General features: G+C 37.0%; 2 protein-coding genes across 4 annotated transcripts; one reads left to right on the forward strand and one right to left on the reverse strand.

The window, feature by feature from the left end:
• On the forward strand, window positions 1-13258 carry LOC107778729 (lipase). Of its 3 annotated transcripts, none has more exons than XM_016599026.2 (11): window positions 1-369; window positions 493-562; window positions 7781-7866; window positions 8248-8313; window positions 8472-8519; window positions 8603-8670; window positions 10382-10460; window positions 10541-10702; window positions 10937-11131; window positions 11749-11837; window positions 12788-13258. In XM_016599026.2, exons 2-11 carry the CDS (start codon window positions 496-498, stop codon window positions 12999-13001), a joined length of 1074 nt encoding a protein of 357 aa, XP_016454512.1. In that variant the 5' UTR covers window positions 1-369; window positions 493-495; the 3' UTR covers window positions 13002-13258. The 3 variants fall into 3 exon arrangements, with proteins under 3 accessions (XP_016454512.1, XP_075113265.1, XP_016454520.1); XM_016599034.2 differs by having other exon boundaries at window positions 7-369; window positions 10382-10454; XM_075257164.1 differs by lacking the exon at window positions 7781-7866 and having other exon boundaries at window positions 2-369; window positions 493-519.
• Window positions 13259-15805: 2547 nt separating this feature from the next.
• LOC107778712 (uncharacterized) lies at window positions 15806-17909 on the reverse strand. The gene is made up of 3 exons (XM_016599000.2): window positions 17275-17909; window positions 16519-16628; window positions 15806-16056 (listed from the first exon to the last, which is right to left on the reverse strand). The coding sequence occupies exons 1-3, from the start codon at window positions 17702-17704 to the stop codon at window positions 16009-16011; spliced, it is 588 nt and encodes a 195-aa protein (XP_016454486.1). The 5' UTR covers window positions 17705-17909; the 3' UTR covers window positions 15806-16008.
• Between the last annotated feature and the right edge of the window lie 898 nt (window positions 17910-18807).

The following is an 18807-nucleotide window of genomic DNA, read 5'->3' on the forward strand; positions in this document are numbered from 1 at the left end:
ACAATATACCAGCAAAATAAGACAATAAAATAGCAACTCAACTCAATCCTAATCAGTTACCGGCAGTTGTCAAAACCGGCCTGTATCTGAGTCACAATCTGCTTCTATACGCCACCGCATCACCGCGTTTCCCTCTCTAAGGCAACCTCTAAATAGAAGCCGCAGAAAAATTCACGTTGAGCATAAATAATTGCAATTATAGTCAAACCCAATTCACCTTTTTTCCTGCCTAAAAGCTTGGACCATTCTGCATTTATCGCCGGTGGACCTTGCAAATCATCGCCGTCGCCGGTGATCGTAAGATAGAAAAAGAAAATAATACAATTTGTTCTATGCGGAGCTTCCAATTGAGCTTCTAGAAGTTTCAAGGTGAACTAAGTGGTGTTTATTTGAATTTTATGTTAATTATATCCTGATTTGTATGTACTTTACTTGTGGGTTTTAACACTATTAATTTGAGTCTAAAGTTTTGTTTTGATTGTTGTCATACAGGGCATGGATGGCAAAACTTGGTTAAAGGTCGCTATTTTCCTATGCTTAATTGCCTTTTCGACTAGTAGGGGTAATCATGATTTTCATATTATTGTAATTATGAATGACTACTTTGACTAGATTTTTTTAGTTTCATAGGTGCTAAGTGGAGCATGTTTTTCTTGGATTGTTTTGCCATCCAATTTGTTAATTTCTCTAATCTGAGCTGAATTGAAGATGAGCAGAAATGAATTTAGTTATCCATCGAGGGAAATTGAAGATGAACTGAAGACAAAGAGAAGTCAGAGAAGGTTTTCTTATTCAGCTAATTCACCAAAATGATGTATTACAAGTATATATACACATACGGTTATAGCTAACTAAGTGACAGCTAATTACAACTGGCAACTTAACCGACTACTAACAGCTGAGGCTAAAGACTAACCATGGTTAAACTCTATCTAACTCGAGTTAAATACAAGCAGACAAAGTGTGATAGTTAGTGGACTTGTACACACATATTGAGCTCCTTTACACCCCCCCTCAAGCTAGGGGATATGAAGATGTTCTTCATCCCTAGCTTGGAAACCAAGTAAGTGTGTTGAAGCTTGCTCAACCCTTTAGTTAAGAGGTAGGCCAGCTGGTTGTTCAACAGAGGACAGATAAACAGGAAGAACAAGGCCCTGAAGAACCTTCTCTCGGATAAAGTGACAGTTGATGTCGATGTGTTTGGTCCGGTCATGAAAGACAGGATTAACAGCAATTTGTATTGCGGCCTTACTAGCACAGTGCATTGCAACAGGCAACTGAAGGGTGACCCCAAGCTCTTTGAACAGACCAAGGAGCCATGTCAATTCTGCTACAGTGGAGGCTAAACTGCGATACTCAGCCTCGGCAGAACTCCTGGAGATGGTGTTTTGCTTTTTGGACTTCCAAGAGATGAGAGATTCGCCATACTTCACCATGTAACCAGTGATGGACTTCCTCGTGTTGGGGCAAGAAGCCCAGTCAGTATCGCAATAAGCAGTAAGTTCATTGGAGCCAGTTGAAGACATCAAAACACCCAAACCAGGTTCCAACCGCAAATATCGAACAACTCGCAAAGCAGCTTCCATGTGAGACTCCTTAGGAGCATGCATAAATTGGCTAAGGCTCTGAACTGCAAAGGCAATATCAGGCCGAGTCACCGTCAAATATAATAGCCTCCCAATGAGCCGTTGGTATTGCCCGGGATCAGCCAGAACAGGATCAATTGTGGACGGAGTACCAACATGATGATCAAACTCAGCAGAAGTGAACTTGGAATGTATTTCCAGAGGTGCTCCAAAAGGCTTGGCACCTGACAAACCTAAGTCAGAGATTAACTCCAACGCATACTTGCGTTGATGCATGAGTATACCTTCATGACTTCTTGCAAACTCGATGCCAAGAAAGTACCTGAGATCCCCCAAATCCTTAATTTTGAATTTGCTTTGCAAAGTGTGCTTAGTCTCCTGTATTAAGGACAAATCATCACCAGTTATCAGTAAATCATCAACGTATATTAAGACAACCACCATGTGTACTCCTACTCTTCTGGTGAACAAAGAATAGTCCAAGGAACTTTGTGGGAAACCTGAGGCAAGAAGGGCTGTGGAAAGCTTGATGTTCCACTGCCTAGAGGCCTGTTTGAGTCTATAGAGTGATTTAAGCAGCCTGCACACAGGGTGCCCATCGACAGAATGAGTGAAGCCTTGAGGAAGGGTCATGTAAACCTCTTCTTCTAGGTCCCCATGCAAAAACGCATTGTAAACATCCATTTGCTGAATATGCCAGTGCTGTGCAGCTGCTATAGCTATCACTGTTCGTACTGTGACCATCTTTACGACAGGGGAAAAAGTCTCTTGGTAATCGATGCTCTCCTTTTGATTATAACCCTTGGCGACAAGCCGAGCTTTGAACCTCTTCACCTCACCAGAGGCTTTGTATTTTATCTTGTACACCCATTTACATTCAATGGGTTTCTTCCCCGAGGGCAAAGGGATGAGCACCCAGGTTTTGTTCTCCTCTAAAGCCTGAATTTCTGCTTGCATGGCATCTACCCATGTGGAGTCCTTAATGGCTTCAGAATAAGATCTAGGTTCCACATCCACTGAGAAGTGAGACAGAAAACTCTGATAGCTTGAGGATAGTGATGCTCTGATAGCTTGAGGATAGTGAGTCATAGCCCATCACCTCAGAGAGTGGATACAAGCAGGTGTTGGCAGTGTCCTTCCTTTTGTCTGGTCTGATGAAATCTTTGAGCCAAATAGGTGGCTTGCTTTCCCTTGTTGATCTTCTACAAGCAGACTCTTGGACAGATGAAGCAAGGGGAGCAGATGATGGGATAACAGGCTCACCAAGATCCCCCAAGCAATGATCTTGCTGAGAGGAAGTCAACTCAACAGATTGATCCAAAACAGGAGGTTGCAATGACTCAGTCATTGAGCCCAGTGGAGTTGCAGAGACCACCTCATGAGTCGAAATAACCAATGGACAGTCTGCAGCATCAATAAACTGAGGAAAAGCAGTAGGGGAGTGACGCTCTGCTGGGAAGAGTTTGAAGGGAAATATATATTCAAAAAACTTCACATCTCTGCTGATAAAAAAACATCTGTTCTCTAAATCATAAAGGAGATATCCCTTTTGATATGCAGCATAACCCATCATGACAGATTTGATGGCCCTAGGTGCAAACTTATCTTGCTTGGGCAGGTGTGTAGCAAAGCAGAGGCAGCCCACAACTTTCATATGGCTGATACAAGGAGGTTTCCCATAGAAGACTTCAAATGGAGACAAACCACCCAAGATGGTAGAAGGAACCCTGTTGATCACATAAACAACAGCCAAGATACACTCACCCCAGAATTTGATGGGTAGCCCCCCCGAAATCTAATAGCTCGAGCTGTCTCTAAGATGTGTCGATGCCTTCTTTCAACCACTCCATTCTGCTGTGGAGTGTAAGGGCATGAACTTTGCTGCACGATTCCATGAGAAGTAAACAGTTCTCTGCAGTTACAGTTGGAAAATTCAGACCCATTGTCTGATCTAAAAGTCTTTATCTTTTTACCAAACTGAGTGGAGACCAAAGTAATAAATTTTTTCAGTAACATAACAACATCAGATTTGAGTTGCATAAGAAAAATCCAAGTCATTCGTGAATAGTCATCAACCAATGTAAGGAAGTATTTCATTCCATTATGAGTGGTTATTTTGTAAGGACCCCATACATCAATGTGGACTAAATGAAACACACCAGTTTCTCTGCTAGTACTAATAGGAAATGGCACTCTAGTTTGCCTAGCCAAAGGGCATACATCACAATGATCTAAGACAAAACTATTTTTATTCTTGAACATAGAAATCTTTCTAATAACTGGCATTGGAACATGTCCCAATCGTTTGTGCCAAATCTCAGCATCCTCCAAGTGTTGTACAGCTAGTGAGGTATGACCTCTATCTGATGTTTTTCCTTTTTCTGCTACTAGTAGATATAATCCACCTTCCTCTTTACCAATCCCCTTGACCTTCCCAGACCAAAGATCCTGAAAAATGCAGAATCCAGGGAGGAAAGAAACAAAGCAATTCAAATCTCTTGTCACCTTTGAAACTGACAATAAATTGAACTGAAATGTTGGGACTTATAAGACTTTCTGAATAGAATCACCTTCAGAAAGCTGACAATCTCCTACATGAGACACTAGAGTCGAATCTCCATTTGGTAGCTGGACTTTCCCTTGATCAGCTACTGGTACAACATTGTTCAACAGAGATTTATCACCAGTCGTATGGTTAGTTGCTCCAGTATCAATGATCCATTTAACAAATGATTCATGACCAAATACTAAATTACCTGCCATGTGTACACTAGGGGCGTTTTCTGTTAAAGTGGCCTTGCTCAGTAGTTGTAGAATCTGATTGAATTGAGACTGGGAAAAGGTAGGTGCAACAACATATCCTTGCCCCTGTTGTCCACCAAGAAAAGAAGTAGTTGATCCATTGATGTCACTTCCAAAGACTGTAGAGTTGGCCTTTCTTTTTGTTTTGAAATCTGGCGGATACCCCAACAATTTGTAACAGTTCTCTTTCAAATGTCCCTTCTTGAGACAATAATCACACTTCATTAGTTTGTAACAAGCGTCTCTTGTGTGCCCTTTCATATGACAGAAATCACATTCTAAAGTGTAGTTCCTTTTCTGCTTTCCCCCTGATTGTGCAGTAAACATAGCAGTTGGCTCTATATGTCCAGTGGTGCCAAAGTTCCAGAAATTTGTCGCCTACTTTCATCTTGAAGTACCATTGCATTAGCTTGATTAATCGATGGTACATTAGGCATCATTAGGATTTGACTTCGGGCTTGTTCAAAGCTGTCATTTAATCCCATTAGGAACTGTAACAAACGCTGACACTCCAGTTGTTCAACATAATGCTTTGCTGGTGGAGGAGGTAGTATCGAATCATACTCCGCCCAAAGGTCAGTCAACTTTGTAAAATATACAGAGACAGAAGAAACACCTTGTGTAGAGGTAAAAATTTCCTTGTGCAAGTAATAGAGTCTTGAGGCATTTACCTTGTCAAAGCGTTCCTTAAGTTGTGCCCAGACAGTTTGAGCATTGGCAGAACACCCGTCAACAGATGTTGGCTTACATTGCTCATAAGCCACGAAGTCACGATCGCGTTACAACGATCCCATTGATGAGCAAGAGTTGGTCCAAAATCTGCTTTAGATGTGGATCCGTCAACCAAACATAATTTGTTTTTTCCTAATAAGGCCACCTTCATCGCTCGATTCCATAGAGTATAGTTCTCCATTCCAGTTAACAAAATCCCCACAGACATAGGTCCATCTGAAGGGTGAAGATATAGCGGGTGGCTATGGTCGAGTATCATTGTTCCTCCGACCATTCCGCTAGTGGCGATTGTCGTTCCGGTACCGGAATTGGTTGTATCGTCAGAAACAACCATGAAATTGCACCAAAAGGTGTAAAATTAGGGTTACGATGCCAGATTCGAAATCGATTCTCTCGATTTTTTCTTCAATTGCATGAAAAAATCCCTATAATCATTTGTACGAAGGCTCTGATACCATGTTAATTTCTCTAATCTGAGTTGAATTGAAGATGAGCAGAAATGAATTTTGTTATCCATCGAGGGAAATTGAAGATGAACTGAAGACAAAGAGAAGTCAGAGCAGGTTTTCTTATTCAGCTAATTCAACAAAATGATGTATTACAAGTATATATACACATACGGTTATAGCTAACTAAGTGACAACTAATTACAACTGGCAACTTAACCGACTACTAACAACTGAGGCTAAAGATTAACTATGGTTAAACTCTATCTAACTCGAGGTAAATACAAGCAGACAAAATGTGATAGTTAATGGACTTGTACACACAAATTGAGCTCCTTTACACAATTAAAGTTGGCTATTTTTCTATGCTTAATTGTTTTTTTTAAAAATAACTAGTAGAGGTAAATCATTATCTGCAATAACTTTGAGTTAATATTATTGATTGAATTTTAGTTTGGTCTGTGTTAAGTTTTAGTACTCCCTCCGTTTCAATTTATGTGAACCCATTTGACTGAGCACGGAGTTTAAGAAAAGAGAGAAGACTTTTGAACTTGTGGTGTAAAATAAGGCACATATATTTTGTGTGGCTATAAATTATTGCATAAAGGTAAATTGTTTCCAAATAGGGAAAGAGGTCATTCTTTTTGGCACGGACTAAAAAGGAAATAGGTTCACATAAATTGAAACGGAGGGAGTATAAAATATAAATTTTGCAATCCACTTGAGGGTGGCTAAATTTAACTTTTAACTGATAGAGGTAATTATGCAGTGCAATAATTATGAGTTACTACCATCTATTTGATTGTTACTTTTGTAGGTGTTAAGTGTATTAGATTTTCTTGGATTGATTTTGCAATCCAATTTTATGTAATCGTGCATAAAGAAAAGAAGATGTCATCTTTCATCGTGCAGGAGCATGCGAAATTTTGTGTTAGAGTTAAGTCAAGCTTATGTTTTTTGTATATTAAGCTTCAGGTGAAGTTCTTAGTGGTTTTTGTAATAGCTGATAGATAATGGTACCTTAGGCATTAGGTCTTACTAGCATTAGTGTTATCAAAGGCGAAAAACACAAAAAACTCTAAGGTCCATTAGGGCTTTAAGCGCAAAACGCAAAAAAAGCGTGAGCTTTATTGAAGAAAGTGCAAATGGAGAAAAAATACACATGTGTAGTCCTAGACTAATAATATAAGCATGAATAACAAATATATGTACAATAGAATTGAAAAGAAATTACAATAAGTAAAATATCAATTTTTAGTGTCCCATTTTCGTGATTACGCTCATTGGCAAGGAAAAGTATGCCTTAGAGCCTTGATGGCATTACTAAGCGTCCACTAAGCGAGGCGAAGCACTCAACATGTTTTGCGTCTCGCTTCAGGGCTTAAGCACGCTTTAAGTGCGCCTTTGACAACACAAACTTGCAATGCTCACTGCATGAGGCCTTATGAGGATAACTTTGATGTAGCTTATGCTAAAGGGTCTTACTCCCTCTATTTTCCATTTGAATATTTAGTTTTTAATTTTAGTTCATGCCAAAGTAATGTCTACTTTCTTTTATTAGTGCAAAAGAAAAACGTGTTAAGGATAGCCGTGGTTTTTTTTTTTTGTTTTGAAGTTTTGCCCGTGGAAGAAGATATTTCTATTGATAGTATCTCAAAGTACTTCACAACAATTTTGAGAAAACTTTAGAGAAACAACATTTTTACAACAGTTTTTACCTCGAAACACTTATATTTCAAAAGGTAAAACAAGACTAAATTTTATTAATTTGTTTTTGACTATTTCTACAGCATCCTAAGAAAACAAAAGATTCAATATATCAGCCTACAAAGTTAACCAATTTAAAATTTAACTTTCTTTAATCTCTGTGCAAGTCAAACTAGGACATTTTGAAATAGAGAGAGTAGGAAAAAGAAAAAGATTGAGGTAGGCACGGTGCGCTGCTTCAGAGGATTGTACAAACACTGATAGCTCTGCTATATCTTTAGAGGTTGGATTTTAGTTTTTGCTTATATCTAAAATGACTGCCATTGCAAACTGATCTAGACTTGGTAGGTTACCAAGTTATTCTAAAAGTTATTTTACTGCTGTATGTTTTGAAGGTATTTCTCTATTTACATTGTGCTCTTTATGATTGTCGTGGTAAACTGATTGTGGACTTGCTTGACTACCGTTAACAAATCTCTAGATAGCTTACAGTTATTTTGGCTGTAGAATTCAAAGTGAGGGCCAAGAACAAGCATCACGCAGCTATTTACAATCATACTCTTGCCACCATATTAGTGGAATATGCTTCTGCTGTAAGTTCTGATTACATACCTCGTTAGGATTTGTTCCAAATCTATCTGAATCTGTTGTAGTTTTGGGGCCGAAAAATGGCTTTATTCTTGTAAAACAGTATAAAAGGTCTGTATTTAGGACCTTGGAGGCTTCATTATTTGAGTTGAGAATGCAATTGAAGTAAGTATTTTATTAGGATCTTTAAATGCTTTTTCTGTAGCTTTAACTTCCGTGTCTCTAGAAATCCTGTCCTTTGTTTTCTGCACTCTTAATTTGCAGTTAGTGAACGACATTTTCCAATTCAGGTTGCTCATTTGACGCAGTAACTACAGTACATTGTTGACTTTTCTGTGATAATTATCAACTAGACTATGACCCAAAAATATCCTTTTTCTTTGCAGGTCTATGTATCAGATTTGACGGAATTATTTACCTGGACATGTTCAAGATGTAATGATTTAACTAAGGTAATCCATTTGGATTATCATCCGCTCATTCCTCATGTTAAAGAAAAGCTGTGCGTAAATACCATGCCATGCTTTTCATATATGATTGGTTTTATTCAAGCTTTCATAACTTCATTATTAAGTTGCTTCGATGATATATTTCTATTTTTCCTGAGCAGGGCTTTCAAATTATAGAGCTCATTGTTGATGTTCAACGATGCCTGCAGGTGTGTATTACATTATGCAGAATCAAGCGTGCTCCTAATAAGAGGCTGTAATTTGTGATCTAATATGTATCCACCTGTTGCAGGCATATGTCGGGGTGGCACAGGATCTTAATGCCGTTGTTGTTGCATTCAGAGGCACTCAGGAAAGCAGGTTTTGTTTTTTATTGTCCCTGTACTTTGTTGTCATTGTTGTGCAATGTTAAATATGATATATGGGGAAGCAAAAGGTGTAGTTTCGTGGTTATGTAGTCCAATTATCGTCAAGATGGACACCTTCGTGGGAAAATGCTCTTTTGAAAGAAATAATGATTTTCTACTTACTAAATCCTGTGAAAAAAGTGAAGGCCAGCAAGAACTTCATGATTGAGGCGGCAGAAATCCTTTAAAGTTGTACTACTATGTATCTTATAAAAAGGAAGTAAGTTCTGCTTGCTACGTAGTTTGCTGGTTATCGGTCTGGATGCAAGTTGGCTATTAGTATTCCTAGCGTATTTATTTGTTGAAAATGAGATCTAGATCTAATCCACCTTCTACAATGTTGTGGATTTGCTTTGATTTGGATAAGCTTAAAAGTTTTAGTTGATCATTGATTTGACATGAACTATTTCTCTTAAGTCTACTTTCAACTTGAATAGTCCAAATCAACGTTAGATGTGCTAACAGCCTAACACGGTGAAGCCTAAGTTCCTCAAGCAGTCAGATGCGGGGATTGCCTGTGAGATTTACAATTGTTGGCATGCCTGACATATGCACCTCAGAGGGTTGTTTCTCGAATGAAAAAGGAAAAAAGGTGGTTAGAAGGGATAATTTAGTCGGTGAAGCTTATTTTAGCAAGATGTTTGGTAATTTATTTGTGGAAACTCATTTTAGCAAACTTCATCATGTGTGCATGTTGGGAGAAGCCCAAAATTATGTGAAATTTTGCATACAAGCAAAACATGAGCCAAACAACCTAAAATTGCCCCTTTTTCTAGGTTTTTTCAGCCTGTCTCTATTTATTTCAAATTTTTGGAGACATTCTTATTAGTAGAAGAAGAAAATGTCAATAATGGGTATTGTTCTTTCACTTTAGGCACCTCATCATAACTAATTTCAGCATCCAATATCCAATAATGTTGATCTTAATCCAACTTTTCAAAGTTGAGATTCAAAGAGCCGACCGCTTCTTGTTGAGATCACTTTACGTGTCACTTCTTGAAGTGCACACTTCTTTAAAGCATATGGCTTCTGCATGAAGCGAATGAAAGTTGAGATTCAAAGAGCCAACTGCTTCTTGTTGAGATCACTTCACTTGCCTTTGTTTGAAGTGCACGCTTCTGTAGAGCATATGGCTTCTTTCATGAAGTGAATCAAGCTCACACCAGTTCCTCGCTTTGAGCAGCGAAGTGATGGTTTCTAATAAGACTAGTTGATTAGAATTTTCAGGGGCTAAGGTACTTGTGTGCTTGTCTAGTGTAATTACTGTATGGCTGGTTCTGATTTTGGCTTCAAAACTTTGTTGAGAAGAGTGAATGGAGCCTTTGCCATCATAGACTATGATTAGGAACTACTGAAGCTGATTGGATCTTCATGTTGTGAAAACTACAGAACTCTATTACTTTCTTTGTGGGACAATACAATAAAGGGGAGTCAATAAAGCTGAGTAGAGCCTTCAGGTCTAAGTTGTGAAATGTTAAGTTAAGACCTTACCTTTGTTTGTTGTTCAATTTGACCACATTTAAAATCCAATAACCTCTGATCAATCTGCTCACGGTTGTGATGTCATATGGGTTATCTAACTTACTATATGAGTATATGGTCTCTGGCTCTGTGATTCAACAATATTTGATGCTGAAGTTCAAGTGTGGACTTTTTGGTTGCAGCCTACAGAATTGGATTGAAGATCTGTACTGGAAGCAGCTTGATATCGATTATCCAGGAATGGAAGGTGCAATGGTGCGTGTACGGCATCAAATCTCTTCTCTGCCTTTCTTGTCTTTTAACCTTCTTTTCTGCATATCAGTCATCTCTGCCTCTTGCAGGTGCATCATGGGTTTTATTCTTCTTATCACAACACGACGATCCGCCCAGGAGTTTTAAATGCTGTCAAAAGAGCGAAAGAGTTGTATGGAGATATTCAAATTATAGTGACCGGGCACTCAATGGGAGGGGCTATGGCTGCTTTCTGTGCCCTGGATCTCAGGGTATGCACTAAAGACTAGCCGCTATTTTGTAAAAATCATTGTCTACCTGTTTTGACTTGCCATTTAAAGAGAGAGATTCATTCTTAAATATCATTGATCTTGCGTATCATTACCAACTGACACATGCATTTTTCTCAACAAAAGTAGGAATATTACATGTTTCTTGTGGACTTCTTGATATAATGCAAGAAATTATCTATAACTTGCAGTTAATGGATTTATCTTCTCATTCAGGTTCATCTTGGATGCCAGAATATTTCGGTTATGACTTTTGGACAACCACGAATTGGCAATGCTGCTTTTGCGTCCTACTATAGTAAACGGGTGCCCAATACAATTCGTGTTACAAATGGTCATGACATTGTGCCTCATTTGCCCCCTTACTATCGCTATTTCCCTCAGAAAACTTATCGTCATTTCCCTAGAGAGGCAAGTTCTTTTGCTGCAACTCAATACCTCTACTGCTTGCTTTTGAACTGCATAAGTCTAACAATGTCATTAGGTGCACAAAGGTTGCAAGGCACGAGGCAGCTATGTTCTTTTACATAGAATGCCTCGAGTTCAGTGCTGCAGGCTTTTCTAAAAATTCTATTGTCAAGAATTTAATTCATTTAGCTATCAAATTTACATGCTGATGTGATCATTTCTCCATTAACCAACTTTCAGCAACCATTTTACTACTTCCATCCTTACAGATAATAAATTTAATTCCGTGTTCACTCAATATTGTCACACAATACAGAATGGAGGGAGTATCATTTTTCTATCCATTGGTTATTTTATTCACTTATCTCATACTCTACTAGAGTACGTTGAAATTAGGGTATCAATGAGTTTATTAAAAATGGAAGGGCGTCAATGACTATATTTTTTTAGTTGCAATTTCTGTATTAATATGTTTGCTGCGATAAAGCCTCATGGTGATAGTCTTTCTCATTGAGAGCATTCAAAGTATGTTTAGAGTTTAGACAAATCCAAGTCATGTGCCTCTTGCTGTCCTGGTTTCTGGTTGCATATTTTGACCTTGTGAGATCTTCAAATTGCAGGTCTGGCTTTATGATCTTGGCTTTGGAAGTCTAGTTTATACAGTTGAAAAGGTCTGTGATAATTCCGGGGAGGACCCTTCTTGCAGCAGGTAAAAGTTTCTCTTTCATGTGCTCAGCAGAAATATTTGCACAGGATTTCTTCAAATTGATTTGCATGTTGGTTAGATTAAGTAAAACTACGATCTGAACGGTGGAAAAATGTTTATGGCAAATCATAACCAGTTAAGGGCACACTTGAATCCCTCTTACCCAATAAAAATAAACCCCTCTTGCGCTCTATAAAGCATCATGTAGCATCATGTAAAAAATGCCAATAGATCACACGAATTTCACTTATCAAAGAAGAAAAATAATTCTGGAAAAAAGAGGAAAGTTACCTTAAACACTAAATTTAAAAAGATTTGTTTTAAAGCTGTACTCAAGCGCACCAAACTGTGATGATGCGAGAGAAGAGTCTCTCTCGCTCTTCTTTTGTTGATAACAAATCAAGCAAGTGAAACCATAGAACACACTGATATTCGATAGGAGACAAGTCACTCTGCAGAAAATTGAGTAGAAGTGGTTTCTTTGTTTTGAAGTTTATCCAAAGAACTTCAAATGGAACATGACATGGTAGTGGTGATTTTACTGATGAACCACGTCATAATGAAAGGAATCTATAACTTGCTGGTAAGTTGAGATCAAAGAATATTATGACAAGGAACACCTAACGACTGCAGTGGCGTAGTCAGGATTTTCACTAAGGGGAGTCAAAATATAAAAAAGTAAACACTCAAAGAAGCCAAGGGGGTGGAACATTATGATATATATCCATTAAAAGAAGTTTTACCTAGTTACACAGGTAATTCTGGCAAAGGGGTGTCAATTTGCCACCACTTGGACAAAGGTGGCTCCGCCATTGTGCGGCTTCCCCTCCTTGATCATCTTCACAGTAATAGATGACTGCCTGAGTTTTTCTAGATCTATTGGTCTCTTTCTAACTTGATAATGAGTTTTTCTAGATCTATTGGTCGCTTTCTAACTTGATAAATCTATGTAGGTCGGTGAGTGGTAACAGTATTTCGGATCATTTAAGATATTATGGTGTAAAATTAGCATGTGATGTATCAGCGGGATGCAGAATCGTGATGGATGATGGCCTAGCGGCGTACCGCACATTAGACAGCGACGGAAATGTCATCTTCTCCAGAGATATATCTTCTTCTGTTTTGAGAATGAATGTTGAGTCTAGGGAGGAAGGGAGATCAGTATAGAGTTTCACTGGGATTACCAGCCGACTCCCTAAAATCTGGGAGAGTTGAAGCAGAGTTTCCCAACTTAAGGCTTAAAGTGGAAATTGTATAGCAAGGCTAATTGTGCAGTTTTATCCTTGGCTGGGGAGGACGTCATGTATATAATTCCTTTTCGTTAACTTTTTTTAATCTTTGTTTTTATTATTTTGTACAGCTCATCCATGTAAATAAAAAGAGATTTAAGTATTTACCAATCATATTATGATAATATATTCTGTTAATTCTTTGAAGCAGCTATCTGCTCCTTAGGAAAAGGCAAAATTGAATTTCCAATCACTGAAAGTTGTGGTATAGGCGAATGATGCTCTCCAATTCCTAAAGCTCGTGGCTCTTATTTTGTTTGCTTAAGGGAGTGCCGTGTTTTTTTATTTGAGCATCTATTTCAAGATTTGGCGGTTGGAATTAATGGTGCCAAAATGGTTAAAAGAAAATATTTAATTGTCGATATTATCTATTAAATAATGAGTTGGATAATGAACTTTTTAAAAACGGGTCAAATATAAATAAGAATCATATTATCAATTTAGAAAATGGATAACTGAAGGGTTTAAATTTTACATTTATAAAATCTCAAATTAGGGATTCCTCAAGTTTGAGAGATTAGAAATTCTTCGAAAAATGATCATATTCAAAAAGCCATGGACAATATGGTTACCTATATTATTTGTCGGTTAACCCGTTTTTTATTCGTGTTAAATATGGGTCGGGTCGGATGTACGATTTTTTATTACCCGTTTTTACCCGCCCCATATCGACCCGACCCGTTTGCCACCCCTAGTTGGAATGCCCGAGTCTAAAACACCTATTTTATCTATTCCTACGGTTTAGTTTCTTTCTCTGGGCGGGGACAAGGGATGGGAGAGTTTAGCCAGCAATATTTTAAAGAAATTTTCATAAAGCACTATCTTTTAGTAGTAATTAGCCATCTATAAATATTATTTGCTATATTACGGATTATAGATACCTTTTGTGTGGTTATAAGATGTATTTGATGTATTTAAGCTATTGTATTCATGAATACAATAGCAAAAATAGGCGTGAATCAGGGAAGTCCAGCTAATCAATTGTTGTATTCGAGTGTATTCGACTGTATTCATGGAGTAAAACATGGGATTACAGCTGGACAGGTTATTATATTCAACTGTATTCACGGCGTGAAATAAGGGATTACACTATTTTTAAAACGGAAAGTGAATCAATTAATATAATAGACTCCTAATATAACTCAACAAACTCAATTATAACGCACAAATTTTGTATTTTCAGTTATAAAAAAGATTCTCAACCGAAAAATACCCCAAAAACATAGCAATCTTTAGAGAAATTATATAATACATCTGAATACATAAATTATATTAATTGAAAAAACATATGAATACATTCATGAAATATAGCGAGACAGTGAATACAATGAAATACATGGAATACAACAGGATACATTAAAATATAATAAAAAAAGACAATGAATACAATGAAATACATCGAATACATCGAGATACATTGAAATACATCGAATACATCGAGATACATTGAAATACAATGAAAAAAAGGTAATAGACTCTTCAAGTTGCTCAGCCCCAAACTCCGTCATGTTTGTTCAAGAGTAACCCTAATGTCGTCTCGTCGATAGCAGATTTCGAACCTAGCTATACGAAAGTTTTATTGTCAGCCCCAATTTATTGTTTATCTTCTTATCCAAATGTTTAAAGGCCACTGCTGGACATATTGACACATATTGTGTTTCTGAAGTTAGCGGTATCTTACGCTTCAAGCCTTTGAATTTGGTGCATTGTGTGCCGATAGAAACGACTTTTTCCGGTGAGTTTCAGAGGCATCGTCGCCGTCGCTGCTGGAGGTAAAACCGCCTCCGGTGCCGTCGTATTCCATTGAGGATCTTTACAGCTTTACTGGGAGAAAAGAGAAATCAATAAAACCTTGGATAAAATCTAAGAATTAAACTTACCCTAAGCACTTGTATCGGCTCTAAAACAGTGATTTTAGAGAAAAAAGAAATGGGGAGTGATAATGGCGGAGACCTAGAGAATTTGGGTGGGAGAAGAGGTATGAATCGTGGGTTTGTGGGAGAAGAGAGTAAAATGTATGTAAAAAGAGAGAGAACGTGGTTAGTAAGATTTACTGTGATTATGTGAGAGAAAAGACTAAAACGGAGAGAGAAAAATATTATTTAGCATATATGGTACCTTAAATGTAGAATGTAACTATAATTAGATATTTTGCTATAAAGGATAAAAGGTATCTATATGATGTAATATTTTAAAATGGTATTTATTTAAAATAAATAGGGTACTAAGCTTTTCTATAGGGTGTAAAATTTCCTATTTTAAATAAGTCGATACAACTTCATGTATATGACATTTTTTTTGGGTCATTTTTTTTATGCCTCAAAAAATGTTAGCTTGTTCCATTTTTATATACCTTTTAGCTTCTAGAATTTAAATTCATTAAAGTATCTAAATTTTAATAATAATTGACGTGGTATTTTTCTATATCAAACAAACTTCAGTTCCTTGACCGGCACTCACATGATCTATAGATCATATTAACATCTTAAATTTCATATTCAGATAAATAAGAATTATATAAAAAGGAATGAAGGAAACAATATTTAATTTTATAAAGGGTTGATGGTTCTTCTTGATAATGTCAAGGAGACCAAACAGAACAAAATTATGAGTTTTTCCCAACGTATTAATAACTCAAGAAAAAAAGTATGGGAATGATCAGCCATTTGCAGTCACAAGCTCTAACAACAAATTAAAGAAATTCCAATCATAATACCGAATAGAAGTAGATTTTGGTGAAAAGGGACAAGAAGAACAGAGTAGTATATCAGCCAATCCGAAAACAGAACAAATATGTGTACTGAATACTGGAAATTAGAACAGGCTTTAAAAATCAAGGATTAAACTAGTAAACAGCCCTTTTTGATACTCCCATCTCTGCATTCTCAATCTGTTTTCGAATCTGTAGTTGCTGATGCTTCAGTTGCATTCTCCTGCAAAATCCAAAAAAAAAAAAGAAGAATTTTTTCAATCAACAACTGGCCAACTGCTAACATTATGAATATGGGAATAAGACATTTTGAAGAACAAAATTTTGTTAGCACAAGAACTTTATTTCTGAAATATTTGTTAAGGGGTTTAGTATTGTGCCATTGTTATTGCTTATTGTTATTGCTTTCTCTTTATTTTCTGGTTATTACGTTGCTGATGCTATTTTTCTTTCTTTCTTTCTTGCTTCCTATGATATTACTGTGCCACTGTCTCTTTTCATCTTCTTTAGCCGAGGGTCTATCGGAAACAGCCTTTCTACTCCTCCGGAGTAGGAGTAAGGTATGCGTATGCACTGCCCTCCCCAGACCCCACTTGTAGGATCCCACTGGGTTGTTGTTGTTGTTGTTGTTAAGGAGTTCTAACATTTTTATGGTTCAATAATGGGAATCTGAGAATTCTCATACCTCTTTTGGCTTTTCCTCTGTCTCTGGTTTAGCAGCATCTTTGGCCTCAGAAGCAGTAGTAGTAACTTCTTCCTTCTCTTTCTCTTCTTCAGTTGGCTTAATGGTCTCCTCTATGAGTTAAAAAGATGTGCATGTTAACATCAACAAGGGGGAATAAAAGAAAGAAAGGAGATAAACAAGTTCAATTTTTAGTCAAACATAATCCATTGTCTTCCCCTTGTTGAGGTAAAGCACAATTTTGCTATGCTATGTAGGCCTGCAAAACCTATACTGCCTTAATCTTAACACCAATAAAAAATCTTATTCTTTAGGGTTAATCAATAAAATCTTACTATAATGAAACTAAAGTGCAGAAAGAGAGTCTTGAAGCAACGGTAAAATTGTCTTCGTATGACCTATCCGGTCTAAATCACATCATTGAATTGCAGTCCTTTGCCAAACCCTATGTAAATACGAAATATTTGTGAAATGGCAACCCGATGTACAAGGCATCCTGTGTTCACACATGGTATAGGGAATGGACACACCCAAGGAGTGTGATATAGAGAACATACCCTAATGCAAGTATTAATGACTGGTTCCACGGCTCGAACTCGTGCCTTATAGATTAGCGGGAGACAACTTTGACGTTGCTCCAACTTTAAACCATAGGAAACAATTTAAAATCATAAAATGAATTTCTTGAATTTTGGAAGCAAAAAAAGTTTCTTTTTTTCCTACAGATCACATAAAACTACAAGGTGACAATTAACATACCGGTTTTCTCTTCTGCTTTGATCTCTTCAGCTGATTCTTTCTTCTCTACGACATCAGCAGCAGCAACAACAGCAGGGGTTGTTTTTTCATTTCCAATTTTCTTCTTCTCCTCAGGTTGAGATTGTACAACAACTTTTTCTTCTTTCTTTTCAACAACAACCCCTTCTGTTTTCAACTCCTCTTTCACTTTTTCCATTTCCACCTTGGCTTCTTCCTTAGCCACAACTTTTGGTGCAATTACATCTGCAGCCTCCACTTTTTCAGCTGTTTTTACAGTTTCTGCAACCCCAGATTCTCCATTTTCAATTATCTTGACATTTTCTTGGGATTCAGCCTTTGTGGAGTTGGATTTAGAACTCAATGATCTCTTGTTCTTTGGAATGGTGGTGTTTTCTGTTGCAACTGCATGCTTTGATTCCCCACAACCCATCTTTGTTTTTTTTTTCCAAAGAAAGAATTGGAGGAGTTTAATTTGCAGAAGAAAAATGGAGGAAAAGGGGGTGTTGATTATTTCTGTTTTTCCCTTGATTGGATTCAGGGAAAAAAGAAAAGATAGAGAGAAATAGAGAGGAAGATTTGATGGAGAATATTATTAGCTCTCTGTTTTCTTTCACCCTTTTGGTTTTTCTTTGGCGGGGGCCTCGAGGTTTCTAATATAATTGACTGAGGAGCCGTTTTTTCCGTTGGCTTTTTAAGGTTGAGAATTTGCTGAACTATTTTTTTGGTTTTTATTTTTTAGTTATTAAAAAAAAAAAGATGTCCAAAGGTATATTCTCTCGCCAAATTTACTACTATGGCTAATTATAAGAAGCAAAATCATGATTTAAATTTATTCACACGCAAGTTACTATATATACATATTTTTAGTTTATTATTAAAAAGTTTAAATTATAACTAAACTAAGATTAAATTCAATTGGCATTGAAATTGCAAAGGAATAACAAACTTTCACTACGTGTCCTTCTAATTGGTTACATGGACTTTTGCCTAACTTTTCGATTATGCTTTTAAAAAAAACGGATTTGAGAAGAAAATAATAGTTCTTCTTTTCGTTTTTATATTTTACCCCTTTCCCGATTTATTAGTTTAATAAAATTATGGATATTAATTAATTACCTTGTTTTGTTAAGCCTGCAAAAAGGACTTTCTTGGACTCCCCTAAACATAAAATAAGCGGCAGAATTAATTGCTCCCCTCCCCCCCCCCCAACCCCCCCAAAAAAGAAGGAAATATTAAGTAAGAAAAATCAAAAGAAAAGAGGTGAAAAAATGTTTAAATAATTATCTAGGAGTACAATATTATAAAGCTATTGCTCCTACCTTTTCATGCAACAATCCAATGCATGCAACAAAGAAAGGGATTTTGGCATGTTGCCGGCCGTCTGAAGGTGGACATAAAAGTTTAGTTTTATGATATTAAAATTGAAATATCCGCTCAACAATTATATTGTTTATTGTTGGCCTTTTTTTTTTAAATTTTAAAAAACCTTTTCTTCTCTATAAACCAGCAGTCAAACTCAAATCTCTACTGCAT

The sequence above is a fragment of the Nicotiana tabacum genome, chromosome 7 (genome assembly GCF_000715075.1).
Source record: "Nicotiana tabacum cultivar K326 chromosome 7, ASM71507v2, whole genome shotgun sequence".
Taxonomy (NCBI): Eukaryota; Viridiplantae; Streptophyta; class Magnoliopsida; order Solanales; family Solanaceae; genus Nicotiana; species Nicotiana tabacum.

Excerpts from the sequence above, each read along its gene's own strand:
- LOC107778712 (XM_016599000.2), bottom strand. The coding sequence starts at position 17,704 with ATGGGTTGTGGGGAATCAAAGCATGCAGTTGCAACAGAAAACACCACC. Across the intron at positions 16,629-17,274 it reads CAAAGCAGAAGAGAAAACCG|AGGAGACCATTAAGCCAACT; the intron begins GTATGTTAATTG and ends TTTAACTCATAG. Across the intron at positions 16,057-16,518 it reads CAGAGGAAAAGCCAAAAGAG|GAGAATGCAACTGAAGCATC; the intron begins GTATGAGAATTC and ends TGGATTTTGCAG.
- LOC107778729 (XM_016599026.2), top strand. The coding sequence starts at position 496 with ATGGATGGCAAAACTTGGTTAAAGGTCGCTATTTTCCTATGCTTAATT. Across the intron at positions 8,520-8,602 it reads ATGTTCAACGATGCCTGCAG|GCATATGTCGGGGTGGCACA; the intron begins GTGTGTATTACA and ends CACCTGTTGCAG. Across the intron at positions 11,838-12,787 it reads GAGGACCCTTCTTGCAGCAG|GTCGGTGAGTGGTAACAGTA; the intron begins GTAAAAGTTTCT and ends AAATCTATGTAG.